Consider the following 18241-nt stretch of genomic DNA (forward strand, 5'->3'; position numbering starts at 1 on the left):
CTAGTATACTCTTGTGCCGCTGCTAATTGATCCATAATGGCACCCATCGTCACTCTTCAACGCCATGACGTCTTACGTTATGGACGAGGTACTCCCAGTTTCCTGGGTCTTCAGCAAAGTTAATAAGAACTTAACTCGAGAAATTCTGGGTGGTACCCCCAAATCGAGACCAGCATGCAAATGAAAGATCATCCATGGGTGCAAATTCCTCAGCTGCGAGAGTTGCATCATCGTCACCCACCCCCAACTAATCCCCTTTAGTCGATAGTCTAGATCGAGTCGCATGAGAAATTCGGGTCGGTGGCGAAGCGTTCCTTGACATGACAACCAATCGGTCTTCGGGAAGATCCACCCCATTCTCCTCCCTGTAGGGTCGCGCGAGACCGTGGGTGCGCCCGGTCGACAGGTGTGCTCGTCTAGAGTCCACCTTGATAGGGCGGTTTTGCTTTTGCCACAGGGGAGGTTGACAGCTCCACCCATATGCAATCTTTAAAACCTCTAGGTTATGGCTCGGTCGGGGGTTTTGGTTTCTGGCCATACACAAGATAGCTGCGAAACAGTTTAGCGAACAATATAGCTTGCAGTTCGAACCCTACACGCCGGCTACGGTATGCACGGTAGGATTCTGGACATCCTTTTTCGCCCCGGATACAAGCATATTAACCTCCTCTTTCGGTCAGCCTTCGAACCCTTGTGAGGATCGCCATGGCACCTACCTCAAAGCCAGTCTCCGCTTGTAAGAGATTCCAAAACCCCGATGGTTTTCTAGCGCGACACGGACGTTAGATCAACACTACCAGCGGTCGACCTGGTCCCACAATACATAATACGTATCCTTGGGCCAGCCCCCAACAGGAGCACGGTACTTCTTCACGTGAACCTCTTCAAACCCTGCTTCTTGGAGCCACTCACCTAGATGCGGACCTGGGCTAACCATAAACCCGGGCCTTGGTGAAACTGCCACAAACCACCGAGTAGGATTTCTCGGCCGACCCATCTTCTGAATACACGTCGACATCCCAGTCCTGAAACTCAACCCATACCCCAGGCTTCGTGTACCTGCCGAATTAAGCCAGGGGATCACGTTGTGAGAGGGTAGGAGGCTCAACCTGTATGCCTGAGTCATGAGCCTCGGCCGGTTCTTCATAGCCCCAGCCAAATATCGACTATGGATGAGGTCGAATTGGTCTTGGTAGATCCAATCATCTTCGAAGTCGTCGACCAAGAACATAGCATTTGGAGGGACGCTGCGACGTCATTCCGTCAGTTGGGGCCGGTACACCAAAGTTGACGACCCACAATTGAGGCTGTATCGGGCTCAAATGCATTCCAACAGCCTGAAAAGATTGAATGTCTGTTCAAAGGCCATTGCTCTAATTTAATGTAGGCCAAACCTCCGCTGATGGGGAGTTGTCAGCTGTGTAAGTTAGTAAGGAACCTGAAGGTGTATTGATCTAGGTACTTCACCATAATCCATTACCCATAGCCCCGTTCCAGCGCCGAGGTCTAGCACACGTTCCGGCGAAGACTCGATAGGGGCCAGAAACAGTTTCCTGTTCATCTTTACCAGTAGCACCTCATGTAACATATCCGGCCTATCGGATTCTTGTTCGTCACTAGGCCCAAGATATTCTGTCATTCTATGAGAATGCATCGACTTTGCTGTGTTTGAGGCAAAACCTTACCGCCGTCGCGATAACCATGTTAGAGTCTGCCGTTTTATAGCGATATGCAGGTGCAGATGAAGAGAGAGAGGTTGAGTAAGCTGACCTGGTAGTCATCAGTAGCCTGTATCGCAGCTAGAGCAAGAATGCGCCTAACAGGTCTTGTCCATATGAGGAGCTGTTATCTGTGGCCTGCATTGTGATGGTTTCAGAGTATTGTCACTGGTTTGGAGGTTCAATAGTTCTGGGAGTGCGCCCACCTCAAGATCAACCCCAATCACAGGAAACCGAGTGTTATCATCGCTATCAGCTTGAATAAGTCGAGACTTATCGGGCAATAATTCTAGTACTGTGCCAACAGGGTATACTTCGATTGGCCGGTGTCGAAAGTCCAATGGTAGTTGACGATTGTTGAGAGAATGAAAAGCTGGGGGTTGGCCGTATTTGTGAGAAGAGGCCGCACACGTCCCTGTCCTTTTAACGAGTAGGAGTAGCTATATTAAAGTGTTCATATGGCCTGGGAAGATCATCCGACCTCTCTCCAACAATGAAATTACCCGGTTCGGACAGCTGCACTAACGAAGGTGCGTCCCTAGCCTAGTTTAGCGTACGGTCCACAAGTGCGCCAGTGCCCATCGGCATCTCAACGGTTTTTCATTTTACAACATTTAGTGCTGATCCCTGTGCTGTCCTATACAACGCCTTTCCTACGCCAGACTAGCCTTCCCACTAACTTCGATCAATGGGTCGAGTGGGCCTGGCAGGACTGGTTAGGGCAAGGTTACGGCCATACAAAAGAGTCAATAACAGACGACTCATTAAAGTGACAGAATAAGAACTACCCGTATTGTTGCTGCCTTAGTGTATTCTTAACATTAGACTCTACTTCGTAGTGATATGTTTATTCGTGTCTCTTCGGCTGTTTGCTAGAAACCTGGCTAATAAGATAAAGTGTAGATCATATATCCATGGAATGCTTGGGGTGCCATACAATATGTTGTGGATTAACGAATATTAAGCCATGGAAATACGTTTTCTCGGGGAATTATGAGTCCTGATCAACCCAGCATAGAGTTCCTAAAGCCCTTCCTACACCTACTTGAGAACGTGGCCGGTTTGTACGGAGTGACCTTTGGACTCTCATCGCGTATCTTCTGTTAGGGATAAAGTGCCACAGGCACGACCTTAGCACCGTAGAATGTTTTGGTCGAGTGAGATTGACGTCTTCTATACTGATGCATACATCCATACTCTTCTCACTGTTCCCATGCCGATCCTGCTTAGTGTATCATTGTTTGATAGAATAAGTCCGTCTTGATTCTTAATAAAAATAGATTCTCTCCCCTGTTCTCCTGTACTCTTTCCCTCATTTTTCGTTCTTTCCATTTGTCCAATGCGTGTATCCTTGGTAGGAACTCATTGTAGCAAGGCCTACACACATATACATATATTAAGATCCAAAAAGCTTTGATATAGGATCGGAATGTCCGGCACAACTTATGAATTCCTCTCATGCTCTGGATAGAGCTCCACAATTGACCGTGTTACATGCCCACTTGATATCCATCACCGACGGACCTTTTAGAAGGCTTGTGAGCATGGGACTTATGCGACATCCGCACCTTCCTGTTGTAGATCAACAGCGGGGTTGGACTTTTGCCCTTACCTCTCCTCTCGGCAGTTCTTCCTCTCATCCATCTTCTTCTTCCTCTCTATCCTTTTCTTCTTCTGTATCCTCTTCTTATCTATCGTCTTCTTCTCCATCTCCTTCTTCATCAATCCTTCTTCATTTCCTCCCAGTCTGCTTCGTTCTTGAATCCACTTTCCTCAAAATGTACATCTTCCCCATGTCTCCTGTCTAGGCGTTCGGGATTGGTCCCCATGGGCAAACTGGTCTTTGTTCAGGAAAATGACTAGGTGGGTACACCATCCAAGGATCAATGATGAACCCGTCATCCTTCTGAGGGCTGCTGGGGGGCCCGCTGAAGAGAATGCTAATCTACTGAGTGAGGATTGGGAGCTTTCATGCGAAGCCCGCTTAGTCAAGGATAACTTTTGTCCAGGCTAACCCCATTTTCTTTTGCATCTTGCAGGTATCCGGTCATCCCAGAGGCTCGTTGCCTTTGCGCTCAGCCGATTTGCAATTGCTCTGGTTGTTTCCGGTAAGCCCATCCACCCCGTCATCGTCCTGTGGGATGCCACTTTCATTCAAATGACCTAACGTTCCCGCATCATATAGCTCTCGTTGACCGCTATGCAGAGCCCCTTTCTCGGACAAAATGTATTTCCAACCTGTAGCTGTACATCACATTGGCTTAGCTGGAGACGAAACAAAAGTCCACGGAGGAGAGAAGGAGTACCTGGTCAACCGACCTACATTCTGTAAATACGGTCAGTGGTAGAAAACCAGCCTCTATATGGGTAGTCTTGTTGTCTGAAATATGAATGTAGTATCCCAGCGTCGGAGTTCCAACAGGAATTTTCCAAGGTACATAGGAACGAGGAATGGAGTAGTGTCTTCAAAGTTAAGTATCCAAAACGCTCCAGATTCTACTATGTCTATGATATTGAAGACCCAGGAGGAGGAATGTAGATAATTATGACAAGGCTATCATAAGGTTAGGAATTGAAATAATAGGGAGAATGCTTGTCGACTATGCACCTCTCGCTCAACTTTGGCTTGGCTCCCATTGAGTAGATTGTATAGTGAGGAAGATTCTTAGCCATATTAGTGTACGAAGTATATGCTCCTGAATAAATAATAGAGAGAAATTGTGGGTGCACAGTTAAGGTGATTCAGAAGCAACATTAGTCGTCGGCTAAGAAAATAAAGAAAGTTGTACATGGTGAGGATCGAACGCATGACAAAAAAACTTTGCTCTGGGAATTGTTTTTGTTTAACCCGTCATTTTTCCCATTGAGCTATCATTGGCTGGGGTAACTAGATTACAACCTATAGGAATCATCACTATAGGTCCAGAGTCATTCATCACTACCCGTAACTTTTGGCATTGTTTACAGAACCAAAGCGAGTATATCCGAAGGGGCTCGAACACGTGATAAATAATTTATTCGTGGGATGTACTTTTGCTGCAGTCCGGTTTCCATTAAGTCATCACGGATACTAACCTTAAAAGTTTTTTTGTTATGGTCTATATCCTTCGGACTTTCATTTAATTATTTACCGTATATTTTTCAAGAAAATTTTAATTGTTTTCTATGACTATAATACCTGTCAGTTGTTTAAGTTTGCTATAAAGAATCATAGCTGACAGCCGGCAAAATGCTCTTACGGAGTACAAACTAATGCTAGACCTGACGGTGCTCGAACCCGTGTCAACAAAATTCATAGGGGAACATTTTTGTTTAACCTGTCAGCGTTCCCATTAAGCCATCGGATGCTAATCTACGATTTAACGTCCAACTACCTTCATGCTCATATACCTTCAGATATTTTCTTCCCCGTTGATTAATACTTTAGAAGTCGACTTAGCCATATGATCTAGGCATGAAGGTCCTTTACAACACGAGGAAACAATAACCAAAAAAGCGCTGGAGGAAACCTCTTAGCAAAGGACACTCCTAACAGACATTTTGTACTCTTCTTATGATGATCCCCCCACATTTATATTCGGATTACTTTCGCTATTCATTGCAGGCAATGACATGGCAGTACCTAGGTCCAGTCAATGCCAATCCTCCACACTTGACTACTCCGTATGCTTATTGAGGTACGCAGTAGTACTGTGATATCTCTTCCTCTCAGTCAAAGTCACTCATTGTGGATCCATCGATGCGTTTTCTGGTGGAGCTCCTGGTTCCTGACACGGGACGGATTACTCCGCCTAACCAGACCTAGAATTTAACACTGCACGTCGCTAACTTCAGTAGGAAAGTCGTCACGTTAAATATCTCGAATTTTCTGGCTCAGAATTAAAATCTCAATAAAAATAAATAGGCGGGGCTATAGTTCATCATAGGGCCACAGGCACCTCAATGGTGGACGCGGCGTGGAAATGATATGCATATATAATTTGCGTGAAAGTTCTCGGCCATGACCGATCACTCACTAGACTGCAATGTTTTATTGACAAGACTTCTGTCTTCTGCGCACATCGTGGCTTGGCAGGCGATTCGTTGTCAATTTAAATCCGGACTGTTCTGTTGTTTACTCAATCACACAAGGTGCCACGCAAGCTTCGTCGTCACTGAGCGTGCCAGTCTGGGAGGACCGATCGAGAAGATATTCCGAGCAGGTATTATTACTGAGGTATCCACCTACACTGTGCGATTAGAAGAACGATCCAACATTGAAAATGTCCCCATTGGTTCTCCTTCGGGCTCAAAGACATTGTAATAAGTTAAAAAAGTTGTCCCTAATCCTAAAGGGCGATGGTGATGAAGACGAGTTGTTGGGTGGGCTCGTGCTACATACCAATGAGATGTCAGACACGTCTCCACTGGGGCTGTCCGCTAATCCTGATTCTGTCGATTCGAGAACCATTGGTTGATATTCAGGATGCGGCCGGCTTGCGATTCGCCCCTTACCGTGAGGTCATCCACTTAGTTTCTGCCCCCAATTCTGTTTTCCTTTTTTTTTTTTTTTTTTTTTGCAGGACGTAAGGCAGACCTGGATTTGTGCATTGGGGTTGAGGCTCCATCGTAGTGGTCCATCGACTCTCCAACAAAATGGCCGATAACACCTAGTTCAATGCATCGACCACTCTTGACACGCTTCCTCTTCCCATCCCCATCCGCCATTCCCTTGCTTCTCACTCATTTCGGCCTCTCACCCGCGAGAGTGCTCATACATCTATAATGTCTAAGAGACGGTTGTTTCGCTGGCCAGCCCCCCGAACGGTGTGTTTAGGATGTTTGGCGCTAGTCTTCACCACGTTGGTGACGATGTTCCTATACATGAGCGAGCCGTTGGACATACAACCAGGTATGTATACTTATCTCAGCCCCTATCTTCCCGTTTCGACAGGGAGTTTCCCACATTCCAATGATATCATGCTCATGGATACGCAGACCCTGAGCCCGTGAACAACCAAGTCTTTCGCCAATTATCCGAGATCACGAACACCTACACGAATGCAAGTGAAGTTGGACTGGTGCTCGCAGCCACACAAAGGGAGGACCTCAACTGGCTCCTCAACTATTGCCGGGATCAGTACGACATTGTGCCACCCTTAATCGCGGACCGCGTCAATGCTAATATTTAACCTTAATTGCCGACAGCGGAACAATCCCTTTCATCTATACCACAGATACCCCTCCCGCCCCTTACCTCCTCGTCCCCGAGACCACTCGCGGTCGCGAGGCCACCGCCTATCTATCCTACATCGTAGACTACTACGATCAACTCCCGAAGTACACCATCTTCATCCACTCCAACGTTGACCAGTGGCACAACGACCTCTTCGGCCCGCGCACCAGCTCCGTGCTGCCCCATCTCCGTCTCGAGGCCGTCGACGCGCAAGGATATGTCAATCTCCGCTGCGAGCATAACCCTGGTTGCCCGACGAGCGTCAACCCATGGGAACCGACGCAGATTGACATCGAAAAAGATGACATCCGCGCGTACTTCCCCCAGGTCTACGAGACTCTCTTTAACGTCGGCCCGGAGAAGGTCCCCCAGCATATCGGCAATGTCTGTTGCGGACAGTTCGCCGTCAGCCGGGAGCGCATTCTGCAGCGACCGCGACACGATTACGAGCGGATGCTTAAGTGGGCGGCGCAGACGGAGTTGACGGATAGTTTTGGCGTCGGGTGGGTGTTTGAGAAGGTGTGGCATGTTGTTTTCGGCATGGAAGACATGTAGTAAGTTCTTCGGGTTCCGATCTTTTATGATGGGGGCGGGAGATGCTAACAGGCCGCAGTTGTCCTCGTTACGAACAGTGTCGATGCGATGCATACGGATGGTGCGGGCCGTTGCCGTCGGGCGAAACACTGCAGGCAGTGCGAGCCCCGCGGTCCAAGGGAAAATCGACCTGAGTAGATGATTGTTAATGTTGATGTATACTACCATGGATATACACTGGTTACGAGTTTAGCAGCACCTAATTGATGTTTTTTTTTTCGGTCAAACCCATGTCATACGTCCGATATTTATCTACCCTAATACCACCAGACGAAAGCACGACCTGGACCAGAGGATAAAGGGAATTAGGAAACTGGATGCGTGATCGCTGACATCCAGCCATTCCACCCCGAATCTCAAACAACAAACAAACCACATTTAAAAAGACAAAAGGTATCATTATTATCATCGCACATAAAGGAAGGACCACTCCTCAGTCATGATGTATAGCCTGCTGATGCTTACCACTCACAGGCCCAGCATCCAGCTCAAACAACCCCTCCTGTTGCCTCCCAACTTCAGGCGCCGGCGCCTCATGCACGTTCTCGCTATCCAACATGGGGACCTCCGACTCGGACGGCCTCCGTCTCGGCATCGGCCGCAGAAACAACGAGGGGTCATCCGAGTTGGAAAGAACCCTCGAAGACCGATCGCCTGGCACCAACGCTGCAGGTACCGGTGCTGGCGGGGGCGGAGAAAGAGGTTTTCTGGGTATACTACTCGCCACGACCACCTCAGTATCAGACGGCGGACTCGGCGGCTCATGACTGGACGGGGAACTATTTGAGACAGCAGCAGGCACTTTATTCTCGGCTTTCTCGACATCCTTCCCTACTGCCCCTGCGGCGCCAGCAGCAGTGAGTCCAGCGAGGACGGCATCCTTCCGTTTTTGTTTCCTTTGTCGACGAATGCAGAGCCAGACGAGGAGCACGATGAGAATAACTCCGATGATGACACCAATCGCAATACCGGCCTTCGCGCCGGAGCTAAGCCCTGACCCTTTTTCACTGCAAGAGAACGAGCCCTTGAACGCTCTCTTGTCCGACGCAAGCTTATCTAGACTCGAGCATTGGAACGAGCCCGAGCTCTGAATCCTCGTTTCGCCGTAGACATTCTCCAGGTTCCCAAGCGATATCCTATATCAACATCAGCACCAAACCCCATGCGAGAAAACGGCCCCCTCAAAAAAGGAAGCAAAAAGGAAAAAACCAACCGATCGAAGTCCCCACTCAAGATCAAATTCCCATTAACCCTCTCCAAATCATCCAACCTCACCTCCTTCAACCCCTCATTCCCCTGAATCTTCAGCTCGCCCCCGACGCTCTGCAAATTCGACAACGAAACACTATTCAACGCCCCATTACCGGTGATCGTGAGCGGCCCGCTGACGGTTTCCAAATTGCTAGCGGTGACGCCATTGAGATTCGACGAACCCTCGATCGTGAACGGGCCTTTGACGTCTTGGACTTCGGGGATGCTGATGGTACCGCTGGCGGAGGAGGAGACAGTGAGCGGGCCGTTGATGGTTTCGCAGTCCTTGAGGGCGTCGGCGTCGGATTGGGAAGATATGTTCAGGTTTCCTGAGCCTGTCAACAGTCAGCCGTGTCAATTCAAGCTGGACTGGCAGACCAGCAGCAAATGAGAAAACCAAAGGAAACGAGGGAAAATACTACGCACACGAATTCGAAGCCAAAATCCCCTTCCCACCCAGCAAAAGCCAGATATCGACCGTACATGTCTTGACTTCATTCGCGCGAAATGGACTGCGATATGCCAACCGCAGTACAGCACCTAAAATGATATTTCCAGCCAAAACAAAAAAAGAGTAGTTCAAAAAATCAAAATCAAAATCAAAAGGCAAAAGCAGTTCAAAGAAAACCAAAAGGGTATTTACATGAATAATAACCCTTGGGGTAAATTAAAATTAAACCCAAAACGAATAATGAAATCACACCAGTCCAATGCCATACAAAGATCTGTACAATAATCTCCGAGTGGCGGAGCAAACTGAAGAAAACTGAGACAACAACCCTACGGAGTACTTACTACTACTTAGGGAGTTACTAGTGAGTACCTACTACCTACATCAAGCGTTCCAAACCCCGGAACCGGACTCCAATCCCCCTTCCGACGGAGATCAAATCATCATCACAAGTGACAGACTACACTACACATACTACTAATCACATTCCCATCCCGTGTCGGCCACGCCCGAGAAGGAATGCATCAGGCACGGCGGGCGCCCCAGTTCCCACCGCCAAGATAGGGCAACTTTTGCTAGCTAGCTAGCTAGCTTTTCCTTCCTTCCACATCACGCCGACCGACCACCTCACTTCGACCACAGGGATGAGGGCCTACAGGTGCAATGCAACGTGAGCGAATGACCGACCAGAAACCCCGTTAAAAAAAGAAAAAAGAAAAAAGAAAAAAAAACCTAACCAACAAACAAAGAAATAAAGCCAACATAGAATAAAACAATGAAACCATAGGTAATGAAGTAATGAAATGCATCCTTAAGAGACAGAAAATACTAGAGCACCGCCCCCCCAAAGCATAACCGAGTCCCCACTTTCAGGATCCCTAGCCCGGTTCTTGGCCCTGGACCCTGGTTTCGCATGTTGTCGCGGAGTCCTGTCAGTTATATTGGCAGCTTGGTAGATCGCGGGTTGGCGACATGTGATTTTTCTTGGGTTTCTCGTTATTGGCCTTGGTATTTGCCGTCGCTGGGTTTGTGTATTTGATGAGTTTTTGGTTAGTATGCGTGGATGGTATAACGTCCTGTGTATAGAGGGCAATGGTTTTGCTATTTTTATCTGGGTTAGTTAGGGCTTTTTGGTTAAGTAATTCATTCGCTTTGGTGCCGATGGTCCCGTGGTAGCAGGCAACAGTGTTGTTCACCGGCACCGCGTGCACTTGGTACTAGTAGTACACAGTACTACTAGTAGTAGTATGGTACCCTACTGCAGCAGCTAATATGGTCGCTGGGAAATTTTCCGAGGGTCTGACCGGTTGCGATTGGAGTGATCTTCCTCTGGCATTCCATGGATGCCTGGGGGTGTGAAGAAAGTCAGTACTTCATACCACGGTAGTAGTATGTACTACGGTTGAACTTGATATAGCGCAGGCGGTAACATTTCTTCACAGCGGAATCTATTTATATCTCTAACTTCTATATCGTCTATTGCCAAAGGTCCTCTCCCCCCCCCCCGTACATACGCCAAGACCCACTTCGTCGCGACCCCGCTCATCAGGCATCGAGATAATCATATCATTGCATCATGTCCTCATCAAGGCTGTTGACTGGTTGCCGGAACGCCAACTCCAGTCCCAAAAGCAAAAAAGAAAAAGAAAAAGAAAATAAAATAAAAGGAAAAAATATACTTTACATCCGTCTCGGCTGCGGCTGCTACAGTTCCCACGAATCCAATCCCTGCAACTCGTTCCATTGATCTTCGAGTTCGCGAATAATCCATCCCGTGCGCCAGCCCACGGAGCCTTCCACCTGAGTCAGGAATTTGAGAGATCCCCGCTTCTCGACGGGGTGGCGCAGGCAGTGTCCATCTGTGTGGGTGCAGGTTAGGATGGGGAACCCATTTAGCCGGAGCACGGCGAACTTACATCGATAGAGTAGGTGGCAGGCCATGAAATAGGCGTTTTCGACGGTTTCATTCGACGAAGATAGCCCGATGACTTGCACCACGTGTGATGCAATCACTTTCTGTGGACGGTGAGTATATACATGGAATCGTTAATGGCACTTCAAAGGACGCACCTCTTCTATACGTCTGAGTCGTGCACGCTCATAGTTGCTGACAACGCCCCAATGGCGGTCGGACGACGTGAGGAGAATTTGACAAGTGTGATAATATTGAAGTCCGACCACTATAACAGTCAACATCTATCTCAGTCCACTCTGATCCATGGCCATATACATACCGGCTGGGGGTGACATAACCCATAGCTCGGGAAACGGTCGATTCTCTGCTGGGTCGGCGTCTTTGTATTGCAGTGGCTGCCAACTGACAGGCCGGTCGCGGTACCACTGTTCCACGCTGCTGGACAAATCGTGCCAGTCCTCCTCATCTACAGCGGCAACATGGCCTTCCGAGCAGAGTTGAATAATCCGGGCACAGTAGAAGATGATCGTGTTGGCATAGGCGGCGTCGTCGCCCCGCTTGAAAACGGATGATCGTTCGTAGTTCCGAAGGTCCAGCTGCATAGGTTGGTTTTGGACAATAGATGCGTAGATGGCCTGTCGTAGAAACTGCCAGCTAGCAGCCTCCGTCAACCCGCCAGAGGATGCGGCGCGAGACATGGTATTGAGTAATCGATTGGAGCCAAGCCAATGGCACTTTTCGTCGGTCGTGCTTTCGAGTTCCTCGTAGATTCGCAAGATCACGACCGAAATCAGCATGTTGTCGTCGTAGCTTTCCTCCGGCCGCGCAAGGGCGGCGAGCAGTAGCTCTACACATTGGCTGTGGTATTCGGAGGCCTCCCAATCACTAGCTCCGGACATGATCGCATCATGTCGTGCAGAGAGTGCCAACACTGCTTTCAGAACCATCGGTACATGTAGCGCTCTGCGAGGCACCTCGGTGTTGAAAGTCGATCCCGAGTCACAGATATCTAACTGTTGGAGTGATCAGATCCTCCGGTACTGAGAAGTACGACGGACAGTGTATGGTTCTTACCCAGTGCGATATTTTGTTAATGTATGAGCGCAAGAGGAACGCCTCCCGCGATGTCATCGTCGATGAGGAGGTCGAGCGCGGGGTGGATGGAGTCATTGGCGACCATGTGCTATTGGATGCCAAAGGAGAGACCATGTCGTTGTTGATAGCCCCCGGCGAGATCGCCGTGGCTTTGGTAGAATGTTGTTCATCGTGTATAGAGGGAGTCGATATCGCCGGCTCCACATGTGGGATGCCAATGGCCTCATCGTGTGGATTCAGAGATCCAGAGATCGGCAGGTGAGCGACGAAGGGATCGGGGATGTATGTATGGGAGCCGCCGGGGAGCTGGGTATCAGCCTGAGGCTCAGGGGGGGCATCACTGATGTTTCCATCGGCTGACTCTTCGGCTGACTCTTGAACAAAGGTCACTAAAGCGGATTAGATAGGGCTCCTTTGAGACTAATCTAGACCAAAAAGAACATCGAACGGGAAATAACAGAACATACAAGACCGAGGAACGTTCACCCATGTCTGTGCAGAGTCCCACTCCAACTCAAACTTCGAGGCAGTCCCTTGGCTCTTCTGATAGACATGGCGAACGGTCTTGAAACGGAACGGAGGATCGAGACGACAGGTCCGTCCTAAGCGGGCGCATGCATTACATGACGACGCTCCCGCGCGAGTAGTACACCGAATGTGACGAAGGCGACAGCGCTCACATCCCCTTCCGATCCTCATGGCAGTTTGCGGGGCAATTGGTGCTGAGCGATGAGCGCTGCGGGGAAATGACACAGATTAAACACAAGCATGGGCGGACTGGTTTAGTGAACTGATCAACCCGACAGGTCTGCGCACTGCAGGGGCAAGCGATGAAGAGCAAAGGAGTGATTGCCCGAGAGATTACCAACAAATGGAAGGTTTGAGTCGAGGGATTTGGTCCAGGTTGGCGACAACCTTTAACACACCAATCGAGGCAGAGCTTTCCCCGCATTTGCGCAGAAACGGGGAACCTTTTCAGCGCCCGTCTGATTGGATGCCCCAGACTTTGATCCCCACGAGATTCCATGGGGAAAGAATTTGATATGTCGGGTCACGGGAGACTCCCCCAGCGAAGTACTACTAGAAGTAATTTGCTCTCTCTACTGTGGTCTTACACGTGTCTCTCAGCTGCATGCCTTCACATTGCAAATGGCGTGTCTCTATCGCCAATTTTGACTTTTAGATGAATACTCTTTTTCCCTTACCACCGTGTGTATGCATACTACAGGGTCAGTCTACGACAAATTAGGACTGGTCACCTGCTCGCTTACATCCCGACGGCATTTGATAATCATTTGCCGACATGCGGATCGTCACGAGGCGCCCGGAGCACCACACTAAACTTGTCACTCACAACCCAATCAGCCTTCTGACTCAAGACACTAGTCAGTCATCATCGCCCATGATTTGTGCGGTTATATTTTGCATAATATCACAATGTCATCAGATTCATTGACTTCTATTCCCGGAGAACTTTAAATGAACTTCCATCAAACAAATGGTATAAAGGTATGAGAACGGCAAGTCGTGGGGCGTATATCTCGGAATCGCACTTTTATGTCTTTAAACACTGATCGTCTTGAATACTCTGTGACGAATGGGTTAGCATGGAACACTTCTCATAATCGTATCTGGATGTACATACCCGAATCCAGCAGCGCCAGTAGCCATGATAGTACCGGGCATCTGGGCCTGCCAGTGGATTTCCTTGACAGAGTCCATGTAATGCACGAACAGCAATTGCGGCGGAATATCTGCCAGGCCGGCTTCCCGGCTCTCCTCGTCATCAAGTTCGACAGCCAGGTCCCACAGAGTCACAGTGTTATCGGCCGAACCAACGGCCACCACACTGTCATCCGTTGGGTGCCATTCGATACTGGTGATCGGCTCCTTGTGGAAGTCGAACGCGGCGACAGGCGATGCCGTGATCTGGGCTGACGGCGCCGCGGCATTCGGCTTCCAGTGTCTCAGATCCCAGACACCCCATTGGCCATCATCCGCACCGGTAGCGAGAAGGTGGAACGTCTGGTTCGACCATGTCATGACATTACGTCGGTGTTGGAAACCTTCACATCCACAGCGGGCTTGCGGGACTTGGACCGGACATCCCACACCTTCACACTACCATCACTGCTAGCGGAAGCGAAAACATTGCGCTCGTTGGGAGACCATTGCAGCTCTTCAACCGACGACGCGTGTCCAGTGAAGGGCCGCGTATCAGTAACCCAGCCGCCACCTTCGGTGCGCGTCGTAACGTAGATCAAACCATCGTTATCACCGGTCAACAATTTGCCCAGTGGCTGTAGAGGTGACCAATCCAGTGCGTAACCTTCGGACTTGTGCATGCGAAGGGTAGAAAGAGGTTTGGAGGCGGAAGGAGGGAGAACGGTGCCGGGAACATCGAAGCTCGTAAGATGAGGGGTAACGTCGTGAATGACCACCTGCGAGTTCTCCAGCATAGTGGCAGTGAGGGTCTGTGGAGGCTTGGAATAATCTCCAGAGGAGGAGGGGGTTTGATGACAACGGATCCGGTTGGTTGTCGATCCCAAGGGGATACTCTTGTGCTCGAGAATGGGCTCTCCCATGTCGTCATCGTCATCTGAGTCACTTTCCGAGTCGGTATCGTTCTCCTTCTCCATCCTGCTCAATCCGCTCATCTTCAGAACCATGAGCTCATTCTCTTTTGATCGACGTCCCTCTGCCTGGGTACCGGTTACGGCGTAGACGGTCGCGGGAAAGGTCTTGCGGTTGTCGCCCAGGTTGTCGCGGACAATATCGAAAGAAAGACAGGGCCAGGGTGTCGTGAGGGTGTGTAGCATATTATATGTAGAAGGGTCTGGCGAAAGCACCTCTCCGGGAGCGAGTTTCGTTCTTCCGGGAATGAAAGTCTGCTGGTCCACCTCCATCGCATCTGTAGGACACGGTCGCAATCAGAGCTGGACCGATAGAATCGGATGAACAGGAGAGCTTACCCTTTTCCTCCTCCTCCCGCTCCGCATCAGGGCGGCCATCGACACCGGCCTCGAGGATCTCATCTTCGCTCTCGAATTCGTCCTCGAACTCGTCCTCGAATTCCCCCACCTCGTCTGGAGGGGCTTCGGTCATCGGGCGCTCCCCGGCCTTGAGAGCGGCGGATTGCTCATCGGAAACGTCGGCGGCTCTCTTCGACATGATGTATAAACTTTGTCCGATAGGGATTAAAATAGAAGCTGTCGACGAACCAGTCGTGCGGCAGAACCACCTTCAAAAGAGAGGGAAAATCACTGATTAGGGTTCAGGAACTTTTTTTTTTTTTTTGCGAAGCCCGACGGGCAACGGCGCTAGGCCTATCGCGGACTAGTGGCGATCGGGCTGTTGACGCTCTCCCTCTTCTGGAGCTGCGGCTGTGTTCACCCTCAGGCACTCCCACAGGGGCTGTGGAAAGCTTTGTCCAACAACCCTCCCAGTTGAAACACTCCTCTCAATATGGATGCGTCACATTTTCCGCCCGCCAGCACATCTCATGTGGCGGACCAGTTTGAACAGGATCCTCATGTGACGGAGGATACGGCCCCCGCGCCGGCTTACAAGGACGGTTACAGCAGCGATTCGCGCGCCCACTATTCCTCCCATTCCACTGTTGAATACCACTCTCCCACTCGCGAGTATCAGTCTCATGATGATGCCCGGCCGACGCCTTCTCCTTTGACCCAACCTCAAATGCCTTCGTCGTCTCGGCCGAGTTCCGGATTGTCCAGTGCACCCGGCATCTCCCAGACTAGCCAGGACGTCAGCCAGAAGCAGCCATCGCAGCAGCAAACGAAGAACAGCGTGGTGATCAAGGTCGGAATGGTCGGGGATGCTCAGATCGGAAAGACTAGTCTGATGGTCAAATATGTGGAGGGCAGTTGGGACGAAGACTACATTCAAACGTTGGGTATGTGATCATATTCGGGGTCGCTATTTGTGGGCGCCGTTCTAACCATGCGAAGGTGTAAACTTCATGGAGAAAACGATTTCTATCCGGAATACGGAGATTACTTTTTCCATCTGGGATCTGGGTGGACAACGTGAATTCGTCAATATGCTTCCTCTTGTCTGCAACGATGCCGTCGCAATCCTCTTCATGTTCGATCTCACTCGCAAGAGCACGTTGAATTCCATCAAGGAGTGGTACCGCCAGGGCCGTGGCTTCAATAAGACCGCGATTCCTTTCCTCGTTGGCACAAAATACGATCACTTTGTCAACTTTCCGCGGGAAGACCAGGAAGAGATCTCGATCCAGGTATGTTAGCGTGAAGAAATCTAACCATAACCACGCTAATTTGAGCTCAGGCCAAGAGGTTTGCCAAGGCCATGAAGGCCAGCTTGATTTTCAGCAGCACCAGCCACAGTATAAACGTACAAAAGGTGCGAACGGAGATAAATTCCGAACCTGGTTTCCGTCCGATACTAACTCTCTGTCAGATCTTCAAGATTGTCCTGGCGAAGGCTTTCGACCTGAAGTGCACTATTCCCGAGATCGAGAACGTTGGTGAACCGCTGTTGCTCTACAAAAACGTATAGAATCACGACGAAGTGGACGTAACGATTATGTACATTGGGACGAAGTGATGTTGACGACTTCTTCTCCCTTGGTGTGGGATGAAGTGGCGGCAGTGGGAGGATTTCTACTCTGCGTTTCTGTCGATACGCATTCTGCTTTCCTTTACTTGATTTTCTTTTCTCTCAGCATTGGGACGCGTCCAGGATTCTATTCATGTTCATCATTTTTCTTTTCTTTTCTTTCTTTCTTTCTTTCTTTCTTTCTTTCTTTCTTTCTTTCTTTCTTTTCCTTGTGTTAAATTCCCCATCCGTGTTTTTAATCTCTCTTTCCTCCCACCTTTTTTCTTGTTTCTTTTTGACTCATTATAAACCTGCATCTAAGACTCTTGATGAGTTCGAGATCAGAACCATGGCGCTTATCACCCGGAGCTCAACTGCTCACGAAAGGAACATTGGAACCCAAGCTTGAAACAATAAGACCGACACTGGAACTATGCGTGATATTACATGACTACGTGAGATTCGCTCAATGTATGCAACGTCCGACGTCATCGGAACCCAGCCTCAGCAAGCCCTAATTACATACATCACATTCCCAACCACCCTTCAGTACTCATAAATTCTCCGAAAGTCATTCATCCCATTCCCCACTTCCTGCCTCCCCAGCGGTGTCATATCCAATAAATGATACGTCCCAAGCAGGATCTCCATCCCCCGATCCGTCGTAGAATACGTATGGAACACCTCGCCCTCGTCGCCCCTCAGAAACACACACAACCCAAAATACCCATTACCAGGCTTCCAAGTAATAACCTCTCCACCCTTCTCCGCCTCCTCCCACGCCCGATGCGTCTTCTCCGAACTGTAAAACGGAAACCCCCACCCCGTAAGCCTCTTATACTCCTCAATCTTCTCCACCGGCGCCCTCGCAACCGCCACGAAACTCGTATCCCGACTCTCCAAATGCCGCAAATCAGGAATATGATCCATGCAAAACGAACACCCAACACAGCCCTTCTCGTCCTCCGGCCCCAGCATAAAATGGTACAGGATGAGTTGTCTCCGACCAGCGAAGAGCTCCGGGAGACTTTTCTCGCCTTGCACCGTGTCGAACTTGAAACGCGCGGGATCCGGGACGGGCACTATGGGCAGGGAGCGGCGGGCTGCGGAGAGGGCTTGGAGGTGGTGTGTTGCTGCTTTTTCGAGCACGAGGTGTGCGCTGTGGACATTTTGGAATTCGGTGGGGGTTACTACCTGTTTCTGCTTTGGTTAGTAGGAGATTATAGGGTGTGGCGGGGGTTATATGTTGTGTGTGTTGTTTTAAGATCTTCATATCGGTGTTCCCGGAATGCTTACATTCTGGTTTGGGGTGGTCATGATGGGCACTAGCGTTTATTTGTCTGGTTTTGATAGAGTGACAGATGAACAGATAGGTTTTGGTACAAAATTCGATTCCCAGCTTTTATACAGGATTGATT

The 18241-nt window shown here is 49.6% G+C and overlaps 7 protein-coding genes across 7 annotated transcripts; 2 read left to right on the top strand and 5 right to left on the bottom strand.

Moving 5' to 3' along the window:
- Window positions 1–592: 592 nt before the first annotated feature.
- On the bottom strand, window positions 593–1639 carry ABOM_000295 (class I SAM-dependent methyltransferase; the record flags this gene model as incomplete). Its single annotated transcript, XM_022527425.1, has 6 exons — window positions 593–667; window positions 717–765; window positions 831–1247; window positions 1300–1337; window positions 1395–1417; window positions 1468–1639. 6 exons carry the CDS (start codon window positions 1637–1639, stop codon window positions 593–595), a joined length of 774 nt encoding a protein of 257 aa, XP_022394784.1.
- Window positions 1640–6482: 4843 nt separating this feature from the next.
- On the top strand, window positions 6483–7661 carry ABOM_000296 (DUF3431 domain-containing protein; the record flags this gene model as incomplete). Its single annotated transcript, XM_022527426.1, has 4 exons — window positions 6483–6609; window positions 6696–6837; window positions 6906–7487; window positions 7547–7661. The coding sequence occupies 4 exons, from the start codon at window positions 6483–6485 to the stop codon at window positions 7659–7661; spliced, it is 966 nt and encodes a 321-aa protein (XP_022394782.1).
- A 299-nt stretch (window positions 7662–7960) lies between these two features.
- On the bottom strand, window positions 7961–9263 carry ABOM_000297 (putative GPI-anchored cell wall protein Pst1; the record flags this gene model as incomplete). The annotated part of the gene is made up of 3 exons (XM_022527427.1): window positions 7961–8663; window positions 8741–9113; window positions 9176–9263. The coding sequence occupies 3 exons, from the start codon at window positions 9261–9263 to the stop codon at window positions 7961–7963; spliced, it is 1164 nt and encodes a 387-aa protein (XP_022394783.1).
- Window positions 9264–10933: 1670 nt separating this feature from the next.
- ABOM_000298 (uncharacterized protein) lies at window positions 10934–12938 on the bottom strand (the record flags this gene model as incomplete). The annotated part of the gene is made up of 6 exons (XM_022527428.1): window positions 10934–11088; window positions 11146–11245; window positions 11300–11409; window positions 11464–12157; window positions 12219–12628; window positions 12707–12938. The coding sequence occupies 6 exons, from the start codon at window positions 12936–12938 to the stop codon at window positions 10934–10936; spliced, it is 1701 nt and encodes a 566-aa protein (XP_022394887.1).
- Window positions 12939–13802: 864 nt separating this feature from the next.
- Window positions 13803–15410, bottom strand: ABOM_000299 (ribosome biosynthesis protein RRB1; the record flags this gene model as incomplete). The annotated part of the gene is made up of 4 exons (XM_022527429.1): window positions 13803–13827; window positions 13885–14264; window positions 14291–15150; window positions 15212–15410. 4 exons carry the CDS (start codon window positions 15408–15410, stop codon window positions 13803–13805), a joined length of 1464 nt encoding a protein of 487 aa, XP_022394777.1.
- A 294-nt stretch (window positions 15411–15704) lies between these two features.
- Window positions 15705–16784, top strand: ABOM_000300 (Spg1/Tem1 GTP-binding protein; the record flags this gene model as incomplete). Its single annotated transcript, XM_022527430.1, has 4 exons — window positions 15705–16155; window positions 16211–16503; window positions 16554–16628; window positions 16686–16784. 4 exons carry the CDS (start codon window positions 15705–15707, stop codon window positions 16782–16784), a joined length of 918 nt encoding a protein of 305 aa, XP_022395046.1.
- A 585-nt stretch (window positions 16785–17369) lies between these two features.
- Window positions 17370–18140, bottom strand: ABOM_000301 (DUF899 domain-containing protein; the record flags this gene model as incomplete). Its single annotated transcript, XM_022527431.1, has 2 exons — window positions 17370–18023; window positions 18120–18140. 2 exons carry the CDS (start codon window positions 18138–18140, stop codon window positions 17370–17372), a joined length of 675 nt encoding a protein of 224 aa, XP_022395047.1.
- Window positions 18141–18241: the final 101 nt, after the last annotated feature.

The sequence above is a fragment of the Aspergillus bombycis genome (genome assembly GCF_001792695.1).
Source record: "Aspergillus bombycis strain NRRL26010 chromosome Unknown contig00001, whole genome shotgun sequence".
NCBI lineage: Eukaryota > Fungi > Ascomycota > Eurotiomycetes > Eurotiales > Aspergillaceae > Aspergillus > Aspergillus bombycis.